Source organism: Ochlerotatus camptorhynchus, unplaced genomic scaffold (assembly GCF_037179485.1).
Source record: "Ochlerotatus camptorhynchus isolate MF236.1 unplaced genomic scaffold, CSIRO-AGI_Acam_v1.1 ptg000025l, whole genome shotgun sequence".
In the NCBI taxonomy this organism is placed as follows: domain Eukaryota; kingdom Metazoa; phylum Arthropoda; class Insecta; order Diptera; family Culicidae; genus Ochlerotatus; species Ochlerotatus camptorhynchus.
In genome coordinates this window covers 1,855,324-1,880,514 of record NW_027040517.1, presented here as the reverse complement: position 1 = coordinate 1,880,514, position 25,191 = coordinate 1,855,324, and the positions used below count along the sequence as shown (strand labels likewise).

The window sequence follows — 25,191 nt, the reverse complement described above, 5'->3', positions numbered from 1 at the left end:
ACGGTACAAACTGTAAAAATACCATTATACAATACATACTGGTATCATGTATGCCCCATTCACATTCACTCATGCATTTTGGGTTCATTCACACTCTTAGTCATAGAATAAAATTCATTCAACGTTCATTCATATTTTTTTTGTTCTGTCTCCACACACACTAATACAGCTTTGTGTTTATTCCTCCTCCAAACCCCCCCACTCCCACGCCTCATTTATCATTGAGAAAAAAGGCAGCAAGATCTACAAGATATTCCCTGCAATCATCACGTGGTAAAACTACTTACTCCCTCGTTAAAATTTAAGTCGAAATTATATTAAAAAAAAGTGTTTCATTAAGAACAGTAATCCTCATAATACTCCCAAAACGATCTCTGAGGTATGAAATCCTTAAATATATTATAGATTATATTAATATAGGTATATTCGCAACGAACCATGTATTTTTAGGTTACAACCATGGATTTTTTGACTGACAATAAGGGCGATTTTTAAATATGTAAATAAATAAAAGAGAGAAAAAAAGAAATAGTACTCCTGTAGATTTTCCGGAAAATCCGCAAAAACACGAGTGACACCCACCCAAACTCGAGCAGAATACCACCCATTCCCGAGCAAATCCACCCTCACAGCTCCCGAGCAAACCGCATCCAAACTCGAGTTGATTATTATTATTATTTTGTCCGATTTTATATTCACCACAAAGCGCTATCAAAAACTACGCTAGGTGGCAGCTCAATATGCGAAACTTTTCATTTCGTGCGGTTGTTGTCATAGGTTCAAAAGGGTACAACCACTTTCGTCAACCATCTCCCGGGAACAAAAGCTCACACCTGCAAACCGCCGATATCATCAGATAGAGGAATGTTTCCTCTATCAGCTGGCACCGGTAATCTACAGGAGTGAACCTCTATCTGCGAAAAAGCGGCAGCCAAAGTCACTGTCCACAAATATGAGATTGCATGGTTGAGTTGTCTATGTCTGTTAAAAAAAATGTGATGGTTATGATAGTAAGGTTTCGCAACGAAAAATGCAGGCGTTAAAATATCAAAGCTTTTTTTAGAAAAGCTCTGTCAAGTACATTGAAATATTTCAATAATTGTGTTATTTTAACGTTACCTACGAATACTGATTTTCTTATTAGAATGAAAAAAGGCTGCGTGGATTGTCCATTTCACAATTAAATATATGTATAAACCCGGTACTTATCCTGATTATCCTCCAAACTGTATTTCTAACTTCCTTTCGGAATCGCCTAGAAATCCAGATCTGCAAGGCAAGCAAACAGCCACTCCAGATTTTGTTATCCTGCAGCTTTCGATTTCAAGCGTTACGATGCAGAAAAAGAGCAAAACACTAGCAAACGCCATTTTATGTTGTTAAATCACCCGAACAAATGTTTACACTTTTTAGGTTTTCTTCATCAGTAGGCAAAACAATGACTCTGGATTATTATTCCTTAAACCATAAGCTAGTTTTTACGCTATTTCACGACTATAAAATAGTAGAAAAACACTAGAAAATGACTAAAACTTGAGGAGCCTAATTTATTTAGATTATCAATTCGGCATGGTTGCCAGATCTCTGACTAGGCTATCTGAGACTCCTATGTATTAACTACTTTCAAATAAATTTTGTGAACGATGATGGGGGTGGTGGGTATCCTGAGACCGGTAGCAGACCTCTAATTTCCTTTTCCCAAAATGTCCCTTTATTCTATTATCCTTTAATCCCGTTTCGAATTCTCCTCAATGATCCAATTCACGAAGGAGAGGTGTAATAGGGGAAATGGCTCCAGTGTTGGCATATGGGTCTAAGATTACTGAATTATGTATGGGTCCAAATTAGGGTCTTAGGTCGATATTACATCCATACATGTGTCTTTCTTTATTTAATTTGACCGATACTGACTTAATTGAATTAATTGTATGATTTCTATTCCTTATCAGTATGTGACATTATTCTGACATTATTTGTATTTCGAATAAGAACGACACAGAAAAATAAGAAAAGAAAAATAATCAGATGGTTCTCGTTCTCACGCCATAATGATGCTGGAAATGTTATTTATTTTGCAACAATTTTGTCTCAGTCGTCATTTCGATCAGAAGAGACGGTTTTGTGCTATGATTTAGTGGAACGTATTAAATACGTCACTTTGGAAAAATGGGGCGAGAGTTAAAACAATTTAATAATTAGCCTTCTTCTTTATTCCTTTATTTAACGTCGGTCTCTGTTCCGCAATCTAGTGCCAATAACCGACGGCCATCGACTGCCATCCTTTGACGGCAATCGAATGTGCAGGAAAGCCGCTTCCACACATGCCTAGGATATCGCACCCATTCAACACACATGGGCCGGGACCAACGGCTTTACCAGAGATTTTTATGTCTCAGAAAAATCCCACCGACCTCGGCTGGGATTGAACCCAGACCTATTGGGGTGAGAAAGCAGTCACGCTTACTACTACACTATAGGCGCTGGCTTTAATAATTAGCCTTAGCGTGCAATTATGCAATGTTTCATGGAAACTAGAGAAAATCGAGTCAGAAATTCATTTTATTCTGCTATTTGGCCTGAAATTGCTCATAGCGAGCAATTAGGAATCTATCAGCTTCGGGAGCAAAGTGAAACTCAATGCGATCCCATTTTGTGTGCTGATGACAGCAGTATATAGCACTCGAGAGTAGAGTGCTACTTTTTTCCACAATAGAAATAAAATGCTCATGCCAGGCGAAAGTGAAATTCAGTGTCCCTTCGACTATGGGTTTCTAGGGGACGAAAATATCAGATTCCTCGTTAAATTTTGAATCATACACTTGTCTGCTAGTGAAGGATTGATAAGGGGATAATTTTAGGTACTTCACGGAGCACCTTTGGTGAATTTATGCCTGCAATCAACTGAGCACACCTTTGAGCATAACTATTTAATGATAACGAGTTTTGAATACCTTTTGATTGCATTACGTCAGCAATGTTCAGTATGTAGTTGACCTCGACATAACTTTGATGAGTAACTTGTTGAAAATGCACATCCTATTCAACTTCTATTTCAGTATGTCTTACCTCAACTGTAATTTCAAAGCATTCTTTTCATTTCCAAAATAAAAGCTCTGTGAAAGCATTATCAAGCCACTGTCATTGCTAAAAAAAAACAAGATCCATTCGTCAGAATTCAAATAATTCCCAATTCGGAACAATGAACATTGAAGCAGCATAGGTATGCTGTAAATCTTTCCTCCTTTCATTAATTTCCAGCGAAAAAGAGAACAAAACATATTTAATAAATTTCAACATTATTTTTCTCTACATTCAAAATTTCGCCGTCGTCAAACAGCAACACAATGCAACCGGAGTAGTACGTCTCGGAACGTTTTATTGGCAGAATGGAATGGTATTGTGCAGTGTATGTTCATTGGTTCTGCCAGAAATATACTTTGTCTAGTTTGCAAACAGGATAGCACCCATTGCGAGAATAAAGAAAAAAAAAAACTACAATCGTACGAGGGCGTCGGAATGGCTGGCGTCTGAATTTTGCTGCAAGGTTTTCAAATCTTTCTTATGCCAAGTGGTATCACATCAGTACTATGCCAAGTATATGACACCCGTAAGATTCAAAACATTTGGAAAAATGTTCAATGTTGCATTGTGACAATGATGTAGCGGTGTTATTAAGTAGTTTTCAGTTATCAAGTGCCTCTGAAAAAAATATGGAATTCATTATTATTATCTTAATTGGTTGCCTACATCAACCTCGACCCAGTTCCAGCACTCAAAAACATGAATTTAGTAAAACATTATCTGAGACTGAGCAATCAAACATCACTTTTGCATAGATCTCAGATAAACTTATCGCCGAGCTGCTCGGCGGTGCTGAAATTTCCTAGGGTACAGCACTATAAGCATTCAAAAGTACCCCCTCAAGCAGCTGTCATGAGCATTCGATACATAGGCGCTGGAAGTGGTTGGGACAAGTAGGACATGTGCTAAGCAAAAAAATGTCCCACCCATGATTTAAGAGAATCGCATTCGAATTAACCAAGTTGCACACATTTGTAGATGAAGTCCTATATTATTGTACGAGTGATGTAGACCTCATAGACAGCAATTTGCAATTTATCACTGCCTTTTAGATGGGAGTGATATAACCTTCACAGCAAAAAAAATAATTTTGATATCACGTCAAAGTGGATGCACTACAATCATGTCGAAAATATGGTGTAATATTACTTGCTAAAAAGGACAAAATTATCATTAATACAATGCATGAATTGACATTACGCTGCTTTTACTGCATTTGTTTATTTATGTGGTCATAAAAATTACATGAAATTTTCGACATGATTGTAGTGCATCCACTTTGATGTGATATCAAAATTATTTTTTTGCTGTGTTGTTGGATTGTTAGTTGAACGGTTGGACAATTAACAGAAATGCATAGAACTCTACGAAACCTGAATGAGTTTCACAGAAAGCGTGTATATTGAAAAATAGGGAGAGAAAGCCTTAGGATACGTTTGGTAAACATATTCTTCTTCGCATTTGAAGCTTATTGATTACCGCATAGTTGCTTATTGCGTGCTCTCAACTTAGTGTTCTAGATGCACTTCCACAGTTATTAATTGAGAGCGTTCGATGACTGTACCATTTTTGCATTAGCAGCAAGTACAATCATATTCTATGCCCAGGGAAGTCGAGAAACTGTCCAACCCGAAAAATTCCTAGGCCGGACCGGGAATCAAACTCAGCCACCTCCAGCATGGTTTTGGTTTGTAGCCGCGCCTTTACCGGCAAAACAAAATTAAATTATATTTAAAAAATAAGAGATTTTATATCTAACGAATCTTTCATGAGAGATTAAAAAACCTTCACTTCATGGACACAGTTAAGCAGAAAAGTCTTGACGAAGATGATCATTTCTTTCAAATTGAGGAACTTAATCTGCATCGATACAGAACAACGTGTGAGTTGTACAACTTGTTCTCGAAAAACGCAGATCACTTCAAACAAACCTGAAAATTCTCAGGTTCTCTTGCGTAAAATTTGAAGTTTTGGACGTACCGAAAAAATAAGGATTGTGTCCAAAGCACTATCGCATTGTTGACGTAGGACTACGAGATTATTTTTGCTACTCCATTCAATATTATATTAATAACAAAATAAATGGATTATAAATTTAACTCCAGAATGAACCATTCATTATTAAATTATTTGAAATTGGGTGGGTGTTGAATAAATCCTAAAATTGAAATTAGAAAATCAGTTATTCGTCCAAGCATCCAAACATGTTCATCCAACTTTCGGAAACTTGTTAATGTTAGTGATGGCAAAACAAATTTAGCAATGTGCACCTGACATCACAAATCTTTTTTTTTGCAGAACTATAAGAGACAAGAGGCTTTCAGAATACCAACAACAACATTGTAAATAATGTACCGTAGTTAAAAATGTATCTTCTGTGTATGTAGGTATCTTCTAGCTAACTTTATTCATTTTATTGTATAGCTACGTATCGTAGAAGCTGATATTTGTGCATTTAGCGTTTCAAAATGGTTCCGAGAGTACAGCAGTTCCATTTCAAACGACGATTTTTTTTTAATTTTTTGATCGACCTTCTACGATTATGTTGAAACTTTGCACAGTTGTTTGTTATTGTCCAACATGCCATTTAACATGTTTGGTTCTCTAGTTTTGTATACGACTAACACTTGAAAAGGGCTTATGCAAAAATGATACGCATCAATAGAAAAACATATATCTTGCGAACGATTTGTTTGATTGAGATGGTGTCTTAGAAGAAGTTGCGGACAAGTATTGTACCTTTCAAGAAAAAAATATTCACTGTAGAAAATATTTTTTTTTTACAAAAATAAATCAAAATTATCAAAAAAAAAACCCGAATTTATCCACCTATGGTGTGATCAGACCCTTCTTACTTATTCAAGTTTATTTATTTTATTGTCATTATCAGTGACCAAGCCCCCCACCCCCGTGTCATCCAGTGACGCTAAGCTACTGCCTGGGGGTACCCGGAATATATCCGGGTGTAGTCTATTTGGTGAGGCTACCAATCACCTTATCATCGTATTTTAATGTGATTTAATGGGTTTTAATTCAATTCATATTCAAGCAATTTCCCGGAGTGTCCAATCTTGAAAGTATGTTTTACAAAAAGCCGAATTAATTTCCTTAAACTTTGCTGTTCACAGTTTTTTAATCATACGCATGAGTTAAGATATAATTAATTAGCTAAACTAGCTAGCCGTATATGGGGCCAAACAGAAAAATACACTTTTCCTATACGGTCTCTTACTCATAATTAATTATATCTTAACTCATGCGTATGATTAAAAAACTGTGAACAGCAAAGTTTAAGGAAATTAATTCGGCTTTTTGTAAAACATACTTTCAAGATTGGACACTCACAAATAACATCTCAAAAGAGCGAAAATTGCTCAAATTATGCGATAAGTGAATTTTAACCTACGAGTATCTCGAAAATAACAACTTGGGGCAATTTAAGCATTATGAGCTTTTTTGTTGTAAATTTAATGTGTTTTAATATTAACACTATTTCAATTATATTCGATAACTCTAGATATGGAATTAGGACGTAACAGCTTTTGTAAACAATGACTTCTTTAGAGGATTTCTCAAAAGTCATGACTCTCCTTGACAAATCGACATCACCATCGAGTAGGGGAAGACTTCCCCTACTCGATGGATATGTTGGTTTGTGTAGGTGTGCCTTGAATTCTTGGAAATCAACGATAGAAGTCATTGTTTACAAAGGATGTTACGCCCTAATTCCAGCTCTATCTAGAACTATCGGTAGTATTTTGGAAAAAAAAAATATTTTTTCAATAATTCTTAACTTTTTTATTTATGATTCGCCCAGCAAATACACAGTGTCAGTAGGAAATACTTTATTTAAACTACAAAATAAATATAAAAAAAATAATTAAACAAAAATATGCAATTTGAGTAATTTTAATTTTTACCCTTCTTACAAAGAAGGGTATAGATATCACTTGAAAAACCGACTATCGATCCGAGGCCCGGAGGGCCGAGTGTCATATACCATTTGACTCAGCTCGACGAGATCGGAACATGTCTGTGTGTGTGTGTATGTACGTGTGTATGTGTGTATGTGTGTGTGTATGTAACGAAATGAATGCGCTCACGTTTTTCAGCAACCGCTCAACCGATTTGGACAAACTTGGCGCCAAATGATAGGTCTTGGGGTCCCATTGAACGCTATTGAACGGTTTTGGAATCGGTGAACCGGTTCCGGAGATATGGCCGGAATAAGATCCGGTGAATATGGGCCTTCACGCTGGATTTAACGGAAAACGTATCAAAACCATCATGCGACACATCAAATTACTACAGAATTCAAAAATAAGATCAAAGCAAGTCGTGTTAAGTGTTCCAGACCACATTGGACACACTTCCGAACAAACAACGTTGACGTTGAACTTATTAGAAATAACGTTTTCAGTTGCTAAATAAAATTTAAATTTGCCAACTCTGTAAAAAAAACTTTCCTTGTTATTATATTCCATATGTTTTTTCTTATATAGGGGAAAAGTTCTCTTCGGCAATACCTTAACCTATTATCGTCAGGGGGTAAACAAAGTCCTAGAGCACTCAAATTTGGCCAATAGTTGCTCTAAAACACAATGTATCCACATGCCAAAATTGAGCTCTCAAGGACGTTGTTTACCCCCTGACGATAATAGGTTAAGGTATTGCCAAAGAGAACTTTTCGCCTACATATTTTAAACAAGATGTCAAGAGAATAAACCCATGTATTATGAAGAAAGGGCAAAAAATAAAATAAAAAATGTTGTTTTTCCTCATATCTTTTGACTTTTCTTGATTCCAAACGCAGTATCTCAGGAACTACGCAAATTACTGTTTGTCGTAAAGTGTTTCTTATGTAAATCAGGATGAAGAACACTATGGTGCCTTCAAATTTGAAATTAACATATAATCATTCATAGGTTATTCAATTTGAAGTTTTAAAACGTGAGTTAAAAATATTTGAAAGCACTTATGTTACTTTTCCCAGTAAGGACATGCTCTGCTGAAAGATCTTTTAAAGCAACGAAGCTCAAAATACGGAATGCTGAACTACAAAAATCCAAGATTTACTGAATTACTTGATGATCAAGTTGTTTTTTGAACCGGCGTTCTTTATCGCATTACACTTGGCAATTATTTTAATATTATCGGACAAACGGTCTCAGAATGTTATGAAATTTTTCCCTTGGGTATGAAAGTAAAACAAATCAAAAAAATTAAGATGCAAAGACAATTTAGAGAAAATATCATATTTTACGTATCTACCCTGTTGAAGCCAAGGCCATGTAATGGGGGCTTTAAGGTACATATTTTTATCGTCAATTCTAATGTCTAGTTATTCATGATTATATCCCATCCGACATACCACGGATATCCCTGCCTAAAAAGGAAGGGTTACAGGGTTGTGGCATTTTCATCGTTTCCGCTCATCCTTTTTTTTGTGACTTGCTCTGGAAAGCAAAAAATTGCAAATCATTGGGAAACTTGTTTCCTTTCGAATTTCTAGAAGCGTACCTGACATACATATAAATATGAGATTACAGGATGTCAGACGTTGCGGAGCGTCAGGTAAATTGGGTTAGGCATTTTTTGGGATGTAAGCACAAATCGAAAAGTGATTTCCTGTCAGCATGGCACATAATTTTGCGGAGTTAATATTTAGATTTAATCGCACCGTTCGAGGAAGCTGTAATGCTTATTGTGTCAACTTACCGATATTTACTACTCCGTGGTTGGTCAGTTCCCAGCAGGATTGTAACCGCAAGATGCTTAGGCTGTGGCTTTGTTTGGGTGAAAAATAACCAAGGGCTGCATCAGTTACGTGGTACGCCTATAAAGAGCAAGTAAAAGCAATCGATATTGATACTGCAGGAAATGAATTAGAGATGCACAAGGTTCTGACCTGCAGAGAAAATTCGTACAGTGAAGGCAACAGTTGTGCTACAGCTCCGACCGCTTCGTCTGCTACATTTATGCAATCCGCTAGCGATAGGGACACTATCCGAGGCGTTAGGCAGGCCCAAAGCCCAGCTTCGGTGATTTCATTGCACCCGGCTAGCTCCAGTTCAAATAGGGACTGCAAGTAAAGGAAAATGCGAGAGGACAATGTGTTAATATGTGTTCATCGGAATGGGTTTATGGCGAAATGAAATTTATTCATGTGACTACAGGTAATGGACATTATCATCAGTCCGTGTAAATATTGCAGGTTTATGTAGAGCTACGTTGCGTTATGATTCGTTGCTGTAGACATTTTTCCTGTTTTAATCGAGGTGTATTATGCAGGGTGCATAACCGTAAGATTGTAATTGTAACTTATTGACAAGGTTTGAAGAATCCCCAGAAAGCCATTATTATGGTGGTCTTGCCTTGCCATTTCAATTCGATATTTATGGCACGAATTTGAGAATTTACAAAAAATCTGTGTACAAAATTGTTTAAACAGTGCAGCAATAGCATTGCTATAATTTCGTACACGAAAACTTTGTCGTTTCTGAGATACGTTCCGTAAAAAATTCGAAGTGGCAAGACGAGACAACCAAGTGCTTATGCTAACTCTTCTCAACTTTAACCTTTACGTATCCAATATTTAGTGCCATTAAATCTAATGCTCCGTAACCGTCAAAGATTTAACGAATATGATGAAACAGATGCCATATTCCGCATGTTTCTCCTAGACCCATGAATATTTCTTCTCCCCGAGGCAGGATTGCTGCCAATTTTTACTATACCAAAATGTTTATAGGAATTATGAAACCATTAGATGGTATTATGCTATTTTAAACTTGTAAGTTACAAGAAGATGTGGGAAAGTATGTGTTTGACATTCTGTCAATTTCACGTTCAGAGAGCCACAATTGGCGATTTTAAGATCGGTGATTTTATTCACTGATTATAGAATTGTGAATCTCTGAGCGCAAAAATTAAATGTTTCATGTGTCAAAAACATACACTACAACCTCTTCATATAACTTACATGTTCAAAATATCATCATAATGATCATCTAATGATTTCAGAAATCTGAACAATATTTTTTTATAGCAAATGAATGGCAGCAACCTTGTCCCCGGGCAGTGATGGATCGTTTTTTGAAGCTTTTTCATTACTTTTTTTTTATTATGGTATGCTAATGTAAAATCCAGTTGATCCGTCGTAAAATAGATAGGTTAATGCTATTAAAGGGGGTAGTCCACTCTGGCGGCATGAAAAATAGGTCATTTTCACGAATTTTGGGTAAATAACGATCAATTCAAAAAAGGAATGCATGGTTTTGTCAATTGAAATGTCCTCTTTAATTGAGTTTTTTTTGCGCGATTGGATGTCTCCTGTAGCCGCTGCACCAAGTTTCCCAGGAGACCTCCCGTCTGAATCGTCGCGGGGCGGGACGTCTGGCGGTCACACCACTGGAGCTGGAACAACGATTTTTTTGTGGTTATTCTCTGATAGATGACCCTAGTCTTGTACGTAGCCGTTTTTGATTTGGTTGAAAAATAAAAATTTGGCAACGTTTTGAAAAAAAAAAACAGTCCGTTTTTGTACCCTAAAATTGGAGATAAAAGCTTGCACCAAAAATCCATTTTTGATTCTTTTGAAAATCGGCTACAAGACTAGAAAAAAAGGTACTTAACTCGAAAATTCAATCGCCGTTTAAATCGAATGAGCCGTTTCTAAAATACAGCGCCCGTCAATTTTTAAAACATCGTTTAGAGATAATCGCGTTTAAAGTTGAAACTACTAAGACTCGCCGTTTCGCCGGTAACGGGTGGGTACTCCGAGCGCTCACCTGAACGCGCTTGGAGCGTCTGGACACGAGTCCACTAATTGGCCTATAACTTTGGAACGATGTCACTTGCGGACTTGCGGTTAAGTCTATGTCAAAGTAGACATTCCAAAGTATTTTTTAAGCCAAAAAAAAAAAGATTTTTTGAAATTTCCAGGGTGGATTACCCCCTTAATCAAAATGAAGAATGTCTGCACCGCTCTGCCACACTCTGTGTTTTCACTGAAGCTTCGAGAACGCTCTCCAGGGTTGCCAAATGTAAATCTTAGTTTTTGTCCAGAAAATCTGTGATGATATCTGTGTTGATAATTTATTAATTGAATCCTTGAAAAATGCCAAATAGATAAAAGTATAGGGGAAATGGCTCTAATGTTGGCCTATGGATCTAAGATTGGGCCCATAGCTAAAAATCTGCTATTCATCGATTTGATCTAGATGAACGCGTCATTGGGACGGTACTTATGAATATTTTTGGTCGCAATTGAAAATTTAGTCGATTGCTGAATTTATGTATGGGCCCAAATTAGGGACATTTAGGCCGATATTACATTCATTTCCCCTATGTATAATAAATTACTTATGGCTTATGAAAAAAAAACACCTCTGATAGTTCTCATTCTCATTTCCTAACCGCAAAAAAGCATGTGTTGGTGATGATAAAATTTCACTGAAGTGAAAAAAATGTTTTGTTTTTAAACATCTCAAGTTTCATTAATTTGTTAAAATCCTAAAAATCTGCAATCTGTGAATACAGAATCTTGGTTTTAAAAACTCTGAAAAATCTGTAGAAAAACAGATTTATCTGTAGTTTTAAAACCCTGGTGCTCTCAACTTTACCTTCAGTGAAGGCACAGAGTGTGGCTTTACAGTGCAGACATTTTGAATTTGGATTAATAGCATTAAAGATGGGTAAGCATTCAAAGTAATCAAAAAGTCCCAAAAGAGCGATCCATCCCTGTCCCCGGATATAAAAAATATATCTTTATCGTAGATCTGTTATCTCATGAAAATTTAAATGTTTTAAAAATGTGTCGTCCAATCTTAAATTTTAAGTCGCAGACTCTTATATTTTTATGTTCCCAATCTCAGAAACTTTCAGAAGTCCGGCATCAAACATATATCCGTTAGGTAGCCTCAGAACTCTACTTATATCTGTTTTTATTCAGCCTACACACTTAGAAAAAATCATGTAAATTTAGGTCTTCTGAGACTGACATATACGAGCGTCAATTTTGACATAAAATTATGTCATAACAGACGCGAAATTCAGCCCAATCAAATGTGCTTTTCATTGAGTAACGAACTTTTCAGTCTCTGAGCACTTAATTTTTCATGACATGTATGTTTATGTCTCATCCTTTATGTCAAAGATATGTTCCGTCACGTGTAAAATTATTTATTTTTAAGTGTGTACGACTAGTCTCAGAATCTTAACAAATATCCATTTCCCAAAAATCTATAAAAATAGCCTTTGTCCGTCGGTATTGTATGTTTGTTTTTGTCCGGCAAATCGACAAATTTTCCTAGTTTGAGAACCCAAAAATAATTGGTTAGTCTCAGAGTGTCAACATTTATTAAAAGTCTCTGGAATCTCGGTTTACCGCAGATCCGGATACATTGTGCGCCGCTCTTTAGGTGTGCGGATGCCGGTCTCATATGGCATTGGAAACGAAATTATTGCCTTTCTTGAACACCAATATCACATGTGTATGATTTAATTGTATGTGTGTAAATCACTCACTTTTCTCAGAAATGGCATAGCGGATTTGAGTGAAACAAGTTTATGTTTATGTAAAATCTAATCGAAAGTTTATGCCGATCTGGTCCCGGAAATATAACCAATAAAAGTGAAGTTAAACTAGCCGTATGCTCCATGTCCGAGTGAAGTGGGAACACTTTAGGAAGACTGGAGGAAATTTCCAAACCCTCACCCAGTGCCGTAAGTGCCAGGGATGCGGTCACGGAACAACAAATTCCTACATGCCAGCTAAATGCATGAATTTTGGTGTTTCATCTCACGCAAGGGACGACTGTCCTGTGAAAGAAGATCCTAAGAAATTTAAATATTAAAATTGTGGAGAAAATCTTAAATCCAATTTTTGGCAATGCAAGAATCGCAAAGCGATCATACAATCATGCACTAAGCATCAGGTAGGAAACACTCCACGTTTCCGACCAAGTACTGGAATGTATTTCCTTTACCATCTTATAAAGCTCGATTAACATCCAAACATTAAAAGAGCATCGTAAATTTGCAATGGTTTCATTCATAAACGAAATCGTCTCGCAGAGAATTGATTCAATGGAACTGTTATCAAAATTAAACTTTTACATACCATCAAGGTATTTCCGACATAGATATTTCATTTCTACAAATTATCATCGTACAAACTATGCCAAATTTGGGCCTATTAATCATATGATGACTATGTACAGTAAACATTGCTATATTCTTGACTTTATAATGTACAACACCAAACTAAAACAATATTTCCACGGGTAGCGATAACTAGGAGAACCATTTATTTAAAACTATGTGTATGCTCATACGTATTGTACTAAGACAAAGCTGCATGAATTTAAGTGGACTAATGTTTAAGATAATCAATGCAACAAAAACTAAATAAACTAATTCCTCAGCTGTTAACAACGTCAGCGATGACCATTACATTCCTACCCGTACTTACCAAGAGCACAAGCTTCAAGTTCTTCATCCTTACCCGTTGCTAACAATGTACAGCAATTCAATGGAGCTGCTTTTGCAACTGGTAGAAATCGAAAAAAAAATCTAGCAAACATAATTCTAACGGAAATTTTGATGATTTTGACATAGGTAGCATTGTGGCAGACTGAAGAGGACATAATTTATTTAATTATACTTTGATTTTCCACTGCATTTACAATGTCCAGAAAATACGTGTTAAAAACAATAAAACAGCAACTTCCACAGTTTTTATGTGCAGTCAATGTGCATGCATGATTAGTAGTTTGCACGCTACTTGAACCACCAGCTTCTAATCGCACCCGCAAGGTGAGGTCAAGCCAAGGGTACCGTAAGACGGGGTGACATTTGGCCGAGGGGGTGACATTAGACCAAAATTAACAAATCTAGATAGAGCTGGAATTAGGGCGTAACAGCTTTTTTTTTTAATTCCTAGAAATCATCGAGAGAAGTCATTGTTTGCAAAAGCTGTTACGCCCTAATTCCAGCTCAATCTAGAAATGTTTATTGATGCAAATATCTTGAATATACAGAAAATGATGTCTACAACATGTTTTTCGAGCTCCTGGAGTAAAATGTACATAACATTTACCCGTGGTTTAATTTAAAAAGTGCTGTAAAGTTAAGGGTTATAAATAGTCACAAAAACACGTTTTTGAAAATGGCCACAAGCAAACCAAAGTTTGCTACACTTTTATGTGGATAGAAGAGGGTTTCTCGCGATATTTAGCCATACATGCGAAGTACATTGTGATCATAACCAAGTGTACTCCTAAAAGCTACGTTAAATTTACATCTTTTAAGATATTTTATCCAAATTCTTGGCCCAATGTCACCCCCCATAAGGTTTTACATTGGTCTAATTTTTATTTAATTTTAGTAAAATGAGAAACTAATTTCAATCAACTAATTCCATGACAGTAGTAAATATATAAATGATAAATATATTAACATGCTTAAAATTGTTTCCTTGCTAAAATGTGAATGTTGTCAGGAAGGGAACGAACATTTTTAATTTTTTTGCCCAATGTTACCCCCGCTTACGGTATTTAAATTCCTAGTTAGTCCTTCATGTCATGGTTGTAAACGTGTAATGAAACGATTCTGCTTGCTCTTGACTACTCTCTCATACTGTCACTATTTCCGCTCCGCTCCGCGCGTGCACGCTCTTGTCTGAATTCACCTTTAATGTGTACGTCTAAAAGGATGCTTTTGTGGTGCATTTTCAGTCATTTTAAACTCAGCAGAAGCATAAGTAAAAGCAACAGCAAACGGAACGGGTCTATTTATTAGCATTAGAGAAAATAAATTAAGTGAATCGATTATTGCAGTTAGTCCTTTCTGATTCTGAACGCTATTCTGAATTCCAAAACTTGTCATGTCTTCGTTGACCCATTTACTTGAATGATCTAGTTTTGACGCGATTCAACCAGAAAGAGGGTACCAGAATATAAGAAACCAAAATCAATGTTCCGATTGTGTTGTCAAGTTTTGTCCATTGCGAACCACTTTGAGACATGTCATCAATATTGAACTCAGATGTTGCATAGCCAAAATCCTGGTCAAAATTACATTAAAACTCCAAATTGGCATTAAAAAGCCAAAGAAACTGCATGATTGCCTGAAAACCAATATCAGAGTGGCAAAAATGGCTTAAAAATGCCAAATTAATCCCAAAAAATGCCAAAATTACTAAAACGCAAAATCGTGCTAAAACGACAAATAAGTACAAAAACGGCATTAAATGTGCGAAAATGATCTGAAGTCACTTAAAGACTAATCATTCCTGAACATTATTAATTCAATTATTACACACGTAAATGCTATGTGCTTCACAATATAAGTGAACGATACCATTAAAGGCCGGCGCACAATAGATACGTTTTCAGGTTTTTTGACAGTTAGCCCATGCATTATCTGTCAAAAAACCCGAAAACGTATCTATTGTGCGCCGGCCTTAACGCTTATGTGCGTGAAGATTATTTTTGGCTTTTTCTACAACGTGTTATTTTAAAGGAAGGGTGCAACAACAGTACAACGTAATCATGTTTGGTAATCCTTAATTCATCAATCAGATAGGTCCTTCAAATTGTTCAAGAGTTCAGTTAAATTTCAGATCGGCGTCATCGAGTTCAGATTAAACAGTAAAAAAAGTTATCTTCCATTTAATTCCACTTAAATAATTTTGGTAAAAAAATGAAACTACAGAATCGGACCTGTGATCTTGACTTATTTGCCTAGGGGATGAGTACTTAAGGTGGTTAAATTTATATAAATCTTTAGTGGGAATGACACTGAGCAAGACTGCACATTGTAGTCGAAATACTTATCGGTCATGGTTCCCCGAATTAATTAAGTGGAATTAAAATGAAGAAGACCTTTTTTTGCTGTTTTATTTAAGCATTCCGCTAACAATCCAATTTCATTACTTCATGAGTTCATATAGTTTGATCTAATAGATCAACCAGAACTTTTACGATGTCCTTTGAAACCGTGCAGGTTCAAGAAGATTCTTAGAGTTCACAATTCTGTACCATAGATATACTAATGGTAAGAATTCTCCAATAGTCCTTGAAATCAGTATTAGCCACAGTTCACCACTAATGCTCCCTTTCAGTGCTGCACAATTTCGACAATACACGGTGATACTCAAAATTCTGCTTTGGTCACTCGTTTGAGCTAACAGTCATCGTCAAGGCAAACCATGTCAATTGTCAGTGGCATTTTTGTCAGTGACGAACATGTGCTGATTTGTTTATTAGCTAAATTTAAAATGAAATTAAATGGCTTGAGGAAAACAATTACATGGAGCCATTAAAGTGAACAAGCATCTACGTCCTGAACAGCTTTGGTAACAATAATGTGACTCAGAATGCAACAAATTACCCTTTCTGTTACCAGGTGAATCTTTGTCATTGACGAAAAAATGAATGAGATTTTGACAAAGATTTTTTTTGAGGATCAAGTCTATCATTGACTATGTGAAAAACATATTTGTCAATATCGCGCAAAAGGCTTTCAATGACAATGACAAATCTCAGCACTGCTCCCTTTACCACTAACTGCATCATTATTTCTATAAATTATTGTCTGTTGCAGTGATGACTGGATTTTTGGGAATATTTTGAGTCGCACTTTGATGTTACGCTGACGAAAAACAACGAACTTTTTGGTTATTTCACGCCTAGAACGCTATTGAGTTTAACACATTTGGAAACAAAAAAGGTGTACCATTTGAATTTAAACACGTCTCAAAATCATTTTCAATCTAATTCATACTTGGAAAACCATATAATTGTTCACAAATAAGTAATTTAGAATTGTTTGCAAAATTGCAAATATTTTGCAAAATATTTTTACACGTGTTTCGAGTAAAATGCAATGAGAGTTTAATATCTTGAAATCAAAACCACTGTCACTTTGACAACTCTATCTGTCATACGCATGGCCCGCACTTATTTCATCCCCGCACTTTCAAAGTTCGGAGTCCATTAAGGTGCAAAATGCGCAATATTATACCAAAATTATCATTCAACATTATATGCTTTTGATTTTTGTTGCTACAATTTACCTGTTTTTAGAAAAATGAATTCTAACCAATTCGCCGGGTCTGTCGCCAGATGCTAGGATGGTTCAAAATATCGATATTTCTCCTTAATTGAGCTATCCTTAATCAAGTCCTGATCATTCTTCCAAAACTTGAGCTCATTGTGTTGTGATCTCATAATGCACTGACCGATTGAAGTAAACATGGGAGTTACTATAGGAAAAGTGAACTTTATGAGCTCCACGTTATAGACTTTCACCTATATGTTGTGGCGTCATTCTTGGGGACCTTGATCAGTTTGCATCAACAATGGAGAGATGGAAGACACATACTTTACAATCTTTTCTTGTATCTAGTAGTTTTTTTTTTATATTAGCCTTATATCAGCATTATATTGCACTTTTAGTATTAGCGGGCTTGGGAGACGATTTAGCCCTGGGCTGGTCTCCTTAATAAAGATATAAAAAAAAAATTAAAGGGTTGTGTCCTAGACACGACCGCAGTATGACGTAGAACCACACAAAATTGATGTTTTTCATGCATTTTTGACTATTATACTTTATTTTAAAATTGTCAAATATTTCAATGTTTCGGTTATGGTTGACTCAAAACAATTTACTCATTTTTCTTGACAAATATCCATGTGAAATTCCACATAATTTTCATTTGACCACACATTAACAGAATTCACTCAGAAGCAGCGAATCCAAACACATAAAGCAACCAATGATACAGACAAAACGGTTGCTACGATTATCATGACAAACGTGCTCTGTAAAATAGCTCGATCCGAGTGGTAGAAGGATAAAGATATATTGCTTGCCTGCTTTGTTGCAATATACAAGGATGAGGACATAGCTTGATATGAATCGAGAAAAGACATAACAAAAAAATTCCCATTAACACACGTGTATCATGTTCGGCTTTACTTCGTGAAGCAGCTTGCCAACAATTTTCTCGTTTCCTTCTACCGCCCCGAGTGAGTTGTGTCGCACGGGCTGCTTGTCATGAAAAAGAAGGAAGAAGATTATATCATTATTGCTTTGCACTTCTGACATAGCGTTATTATTCGGTTCTTAGATCGCTTGTGATTTAGTCATTTGGAGATATTTTTGATTCCTTGCTCAGAAGTGCACATGAAATTTATACGCAAATGAATAGTATGTGTGGTCACGCATACATATATTAAGTATGTGGCCGACACATAGATATTGATTTGTTGATCACGTTGCAACAACTCATGTGTGGGATTTGAGTGATGGGGGGGGGGGGGGGGTTCAGGAGAGGTTGTTGATGAGTGGGGGGGGGTGTTAGGAAAGTTTGTTGATGAGTGGGGGGGTAGGAAAGGTTGTTGATGAGTGGGGGGGGGGGGGTTAGGAGAGGTTGTTGAGGGGTGGGGAGATTGTTGTGAAGGGGGAGGGAGAGAGGTTGTTGTGAAAGGGGGAGGGGGTTTACATCATTACTTTTCCTCATTGTGGTCACGCCGTGATCCACCTTTAGCCGCTCACCGTCAGTTGTGTGTAATTCACCAACTGAATGGCATCGAACATGTCTTTTAAGCAATTTGTGTTCAAATTTGAAAGTTTCGGTGTGGGAAGAAATTAAGGGAAAAACTTGTTTTTACTAATAATTGGGGTTTGTTTAAAATTTATTTCCCGGAAAAAAGTGATCGTCAAGGTCCAGGTCTTTTTCGGGTTATTGTTGCATGGTGGGGGGGGGGGGGGGTTAGGAGAGGTATTTGATGGGTGGGGGGGTTAAGAAAGGTTGTTGATGAGTGGGGGAGGGGTTAGGAGAGGTTGTTGATGAGTGGGGGGGGGGGTTAGGAGAGGTTGTTGAGGGGAGGGGGAGAGATTGTTGTGAAGGGGGGAGGGGGAGAGGTTGTTGTGAAAGGGGGAGGGGGTTTACATCATTATTTTTCCTCATTGTGGTCACGCCGTGATCCACCTTTAGCCGCTGACCTTGTCCTGCTTGATGCAGGACCTAGAGCCACGCCGTCCGAAGCGGTAATGAGCAGAGGCATGAGAGCAGCGCTGATTTATATCTTTTCAGGTTCAAGCAGAATGATGTGCAACCAAGTGGTATTCGTTTGTGATGGCTGGGTTTGGGAAAAAGGCTTATTTCATGAAATCAGTGATAAAATTATCATTTGTACATTTTCAATAGTTTAATTACAGAAAAATTGGAAAAATATTTATTTCAACAGGTTCGTTATGTAATATCCTATCGATTGGCGTATTTGGATTTTAATTTCATCTATAAATGACAAAGTTACAAGCGTTCAAAACCTAACACTCCTTCACCACACATATTTTTTGATTTGCACCCCAGTATAGTCGACAAAGACGTAGTTCTACGTCAAAAATTAGCGGACTTGATGTTTACTTGGATAGCTTCATTTTGATGGGCTCAAACAATCGTCGCACGGGATTTTCAAACACTATTCAAAAGTTGGACATTAGGGCAGGGTTACTTCCACTCATTTGCTATAATATTTTTTTTTTCGGAATTATGAAGTCATTAGATGTTATGATGGTAATTAGTACTTGTTAGTTACAAGTCAAGAAGTCTTAAGACATTATTTTAAGTTTTAACAAGTGCCTGAACCTTGAAGAAGAACTTTTGTGGAGTATCTTAAAATAAATCAAAGTTCCTATAACCAAGGTTGCAAAGACTCATTTCAGCTAAAACAATGTTTTTCTAAATTATTAAATAATTAGATGCCATGATCAAATTTTGAATTGGTAGGATACAAGAAGAGGTTGCAAAGAATGTGTTTGACATATTAAACCTGTTTATTTCACTTCATGAGAGTCACAATCAGCGATTTTTTACAAACTCACTCACTCACTCACTCACTCACTCACTCACTCACTCACTCAGCGATCAGCAAATCGCTGATTGTGACTCATAGAAAGCAAAATTTACAGGTTTTATGTTTCCAACGCATACTTTGTAACCTCTTCTTGTAAGTTACAAGTAAAACATGCCATCATACCATCTTTTGGTTTTATTATTCCGAAAAACATTATTTTAGCTGAAATGAGTCTTTGCAACCTTGCCTATAACTTCAACGAAGTTTCCCAAACTTGTATAGTTTTCCCGAATTCAATAAAGCACTGAATTTCTTTGATGCCTTCTGAATTATGAAAATGTACCTGAAATTTTAAAATCTAATTTAGGTAAAGAAAAAACCCAGGCCCTTCCCGCACGAACTGACATATGCCCACGCAAACGAAGAACACTTTATCGGAAAGGGGAGAATTTCCTCTACCCAATGGTGTTGGTTTTCATAGGTGAGCTTCGATTTGCGCGAAAAGGGCCTTAGTAGTTTTGTTTAAAAAAGATGATAAACCCGTTTCAAACGTTACACGAGAAATTTATCTAATGTTTGCTTATTTTCAACTATGTTTGAAGAAGTTCTACAGAGTTCTCTGAACTTATACAAAATTGGCTGTAGGTCTACAAAATTATCTGAAATTCTATGAAGGTCACTGAGCTTCTACAAAGTTTGCTGAGCATTTACAAAGTTAGTTAATTTTTTATACAATTTATTGCACTTGTAGAAATTTTCATGACCTTCTTCGCAGGTCAATGAATGTCTTCTAAGTTTTCGAAAGTTCTACGATGTTTCTTGAAGATCTATGAAGATCCTTAAAATTCTTCATCGTTACATTTACTTTCAAGAAGGGCTTTTACGAAGTTCTCAGAAATAAAAACATATTCTCTTGACAGTTACGAATTGGTCTTAACTTTTAAGAAGGTCCCTTAACTTCTGGGAAGAATCTGTTTTATAAATCTGAAATAGTGAACATGGACACATTCACTTCCCGAAAATTTTAAACATAGCGGTGGCGACAAGTGAAGACATCTCGTCGATATCGTTGAAGTTTTTTATATATATGTACCTAGCATCCCTGGGTTGAATTGAATATGATAAGGGCATTGTAAAAATGACAGAGTTATGAGGAAGGGCTTAAAACTGAAGGTTTGCTACCTAACAAATATCCTGAGTGCAGATGACAGTTCGAAAAAAAGAACACCTTTTGGCAGACGCCCAATACTTTTACTAGAGGGCTTTAGAGTTTAGATGAGGCAAGTGAGTTGAATTCAATCCACCGTCACCTATCTGGTGGTCAACATTCAAGTAAATTGAAAGCGAATACAAAACGTTGGACATCGACCAACTTTCTGGCCATTAATTTCGCAGATCAATTGAGTTGAACGCCGAATTGAATCGTTTAAACCGGGCTTTATAGAGTCACTCATTTTACCGCACTCACACAGCATTTAGCGATCTCTATATAATCTATTCAGCATGATTGACAGGTTACATCTTTCCTGACTGAAAGTACAACTAAATCGTTTATTTTTGAATTTCATCTCTCGTGATTTTTCATCTTATTTTATCGTGCTCATGAATTTGTATGTATTGAAAATACGAAGATAATGTCAAACCATTTAAACGTGGGCAATCCTCCCTCAGAGCCACACCATGTTGATGTGGCTGACAATGACTGGGTCAATGATGATAGATTAGCCTTTCGATTCACTGCCTAAAAGCCTTGCTGATAGTATCTTCAAGCGATTATCGTTTAGTTTGGGTTAATGCTCCCGAAAATGGATCTGCAGCATTAATACCTCCGGTGGTGGTTTGGTGTACATAATAGATATTTGCTATCGTCGTCGTTTTGTGGCGCTACTTGAATTTGCGCCGGGAGTCAACAAAGGATATTGGCGGCATAGGCAAGGGAAAGGTCAATAAAGTCATCCATCAACATTTTCCGAAACAAGAGCAATGTCATACTCACGGCTTCCAGCGGAAATACACGGTCAGAGGTTGTTTACCCGACGCGCGTGCGAATAGTTTCGCTTAAATGCCAATCAACTGTCAGACCTAAAATGAGAGCTTTTTCGATGTTAGTTATGAATAGGTGCCCATTTGCAGTGAGCATGGAGAGGGAAATGGTTGATATATTGCAGTTCAATAGTTCGGATAGGTCCAAACAGTATATCGCAATATGAATTTCCGGATACCAGTAGATCAGGATATGAACTATTTTTCCATAGACATGTCCAACAGATCATTACTCTATCGAAAGTAACTCCGGTATTTGATAGAATGGATAATTTACGATTGTGTATTAATTTTGCAATAATGTTCACAACAATGATTGGTAGGAAAACATCCCATTTTACATAGCTTTTATACATAAGAGAAATCATAGCTATGGCACCTTTGACTTACACCATAGCGTCTGAGGAGTTGTTGTGGCTGAATAGATGCGTTAATATGGTGCGATCTCAGTACAGCTTGAAACGGTCGTTTTCCAGAACAGGATCGGGGCGGTACCGGTAGTTTGACACAAATTCTTACAAGAGACCACATTGTAGCGCTACCTGCTGGTGCATGAGCCTGGCGATTCCGTTGTTTTCGAAAATTAAAAGTCATGATTACGTAAGATTTGTCAAATAACTAGCTCTTCAGCACAACGATATTTTATCCTGCACTGAACGCCCAGTCCTGATGTTCAATGTGGTCGAAATTTTTTGCAGCAAATGAGAATGATACATGCCTTCGTCAAATGATTAAGCAAACTGATATCACCCATTCGAAGCTGGTCCCTTCGATAGCGGATAGCTGCTTTTCTCATTGTTATCAAAATTGTTCAATTGATTTTGATAATTTACAGCACTGCTAAAGATTGAATACTTGAAAATCCGGACACGAAAATCCTGTTGGGATTTTAAAATGTGTTTTATTTTTCATAGTTCAATGTAACAGCTATACATTAGCAGGTATTATGCTTATTTTAAAAGCATTGTTTCAGTCTTTCTCCTTACCATAGATCATTTTTTGCACGAGCTTTTGTTCCCACTTGTTTGGCTGCCAAATTCCATTTTCGTTTGAAATCATTTAGGTAAATTGCAGTTCCACCCTTTTTCTTCTGTATAGACGAGTGCACGGATGGGTTTGAGTTTACTCACTCGACAAAAAGTGACACAACAGCGGAGCCCTGTTTACTTAAAATGAACACATGAATAATACTCACGTTATATTTGAAACGGGCCTATTAAGTTTTGTACACAAAACTAGTTAAGTCTTTTTCGCGTGAACCGAATACGTCCACGCAAACTAACAACACCATCGGGTAGGGTGAATTCTCCTCTTCCCGATAGTGCTCTTGGTTTGAGTGGCCGTACTTCGGTTCTCGTGAAAAGAACCTAGCAAGTTATTTACAAAAGTTGATAGGCCCTTTTCAAATTTCACACGAGCATTATTCATGTGTTCATTTTTAGTAAACAGGACCCCGCTGTAGTGTCAATTTTTTTTTTTGCAGTAGATGTACAAAAGTTCACCCGTGCACTCGTCTATATAGACGAGTGCACGGATGGATTTGAGTTCACTCACTCGACAAAAAGTGTCACAACAGCGGGGCCCTGTGTACTAAAAATGAACACATATGTGTTCATTTTTAGTAAACAGGGCCCCGCTGTTGTGTCACTTTTTGTCGAGTGAGTGAACTCAAATCCATCCGTGCACTCGTCTATAGAAATTCTCCCCTTCCCGATAGTGCTCTTGGTTTGCGTGGGCGTACTTCGGTTCTCGAGAAAAGGACCTAGCAAGTTATTTACAAAGGTTGATAGGCCCTTTTCAAATGTTACGCGAGTATTATTTATGTGTTCATTTTTAGTAAACAGGGCCCCGCTGTTGTGTCAATTTTTTTTCAGTAGATGAACAAAAGTTCACCCGTGCACTCGTCTATGTGCTTCACTATTGATCAGTATTCCTCAATTGGCCTTAGTTCCAGGGAATTTGCCGAATTCATCACCTTGGGAACCACTGTGACGCCATTTTCGCTGTACCACCGTTTCGTGGAATTTGAGTAGTGGCAGCTTGCCAAGTTCGGCCAGAATAGACATCCACCTCATGCTGCCGTTTCTTCCTTAGACCCTCCTATTGGTAAATTTGCTGGTTCATGATACCAGAAGTAATACTTTTCAGCCCACAACTGCAGATTGCTTGCCAGACAAGGAACTTTTTGGGAGTTTCGACTTCTTTTTGATTTTACTTTCTTCCGGTGCATCTTCCGGACAACCGAGGTATAACATTCTTGCCCAGGAATTTGATCGAAAACTGCCAGGAGCGGATTTTCGTTTCGAGCGTGCAGGATGGAATCGCGACGTGCCTGGTGAAGCCATGATGTAAACAAATGAACTTATCCTGATAACCAATGCCTACTGTGATTCTATACACTGGATTCAGTGAAATTTTGAAAAAGTTTACTCAAAAATGCCTTAATGGCAGCATTGTCATTGTTTCCGGATTTTTTCGAGTTCAACCTTAGTATATAACCCATAAACATTATAAAGAAGCTACTGGCAACCCAAATATATGGAACGGAAATTATTAATCTATATTTAATTCATTCGAAGGGCCCTCTCAAATAGTTGGTGAGCTGATTAAAAAAGATAAGTTTCATAACTGGTTTAATTGAATTTTTTGGTAATTTTATGATAATAACAAAATTCCGGCTTTATCCTGGTTTTTTCCTGAATGAGTGCCCTCTCTGTAATTTATTCTATCGAATATGTTTTGAAAATTATTGACTGCGCTTTATGTGATTTTTATTTAGATTTGGTGCAATCATGAGTTCCAGTAGCAACGAAATATTATAAAGCAGAAACTATGGCAGTAACCTAGAACCGCTACTGTTTTCGATGTTTTTAAACGACGTCGCCTTTCTGATACCATTAGGATGCCGCGTTTTCTATGCAGACGATACAAAAATCTACATTATTATTAAAAGTCTATCAGACTGTAGGGATTTCCAGAATATGTTAGGTATTTTTGCTGACTGATGCTCAAGAAATTTAAGCATCGAAAAATGTAGCATTATTTCCTATCACCGAAAAATCGAACCAATCATGTTTGACTATATGTTCTCTACGGACGCTGTCTTGATCGTGTAGATCACATAAAGGATTTTGGCGTTACCTCGTTTTCGTTAAACTCGTTTTTAGAATCCACTACAATGACATCATCTCCAGAGTTG

The 25,191-nt window shown here is 36.9% G+C and overlaps 1 protein-coding gene across 5 annotated transcripts in view; it reads right to left on the bottom strand.

Annotated features, from left to right (window-relative positions):
* Window positions 1-25,191, bottom strand: part of LOC135707967 (F-box/LRR-repeat protein 16) — a 125,766-nt gene that overhangs the window by 27,090 nt on the left and 73,485 nt on the right. For all 5 annotated transcript variants that reach the window (XM_065229880.1, XM_065229909.1, XM_065229898.1 and 2 more), the window contains 2 exons: window positions 8,990-9,163; window positions 8,800-8,917 (listed from right to left, as the gene is read on the bottom strand). In XM_065229880.1, the coding sequence (XP_065085952.1) occupies window positions 8,800-8,917; window positions 8,990-9,163 (292 nt within the window). The remainder of the gene's footprint in view (window positions 1-8,799; window positions 8,918-8,989; window positions 9,164-25,191) is intronic.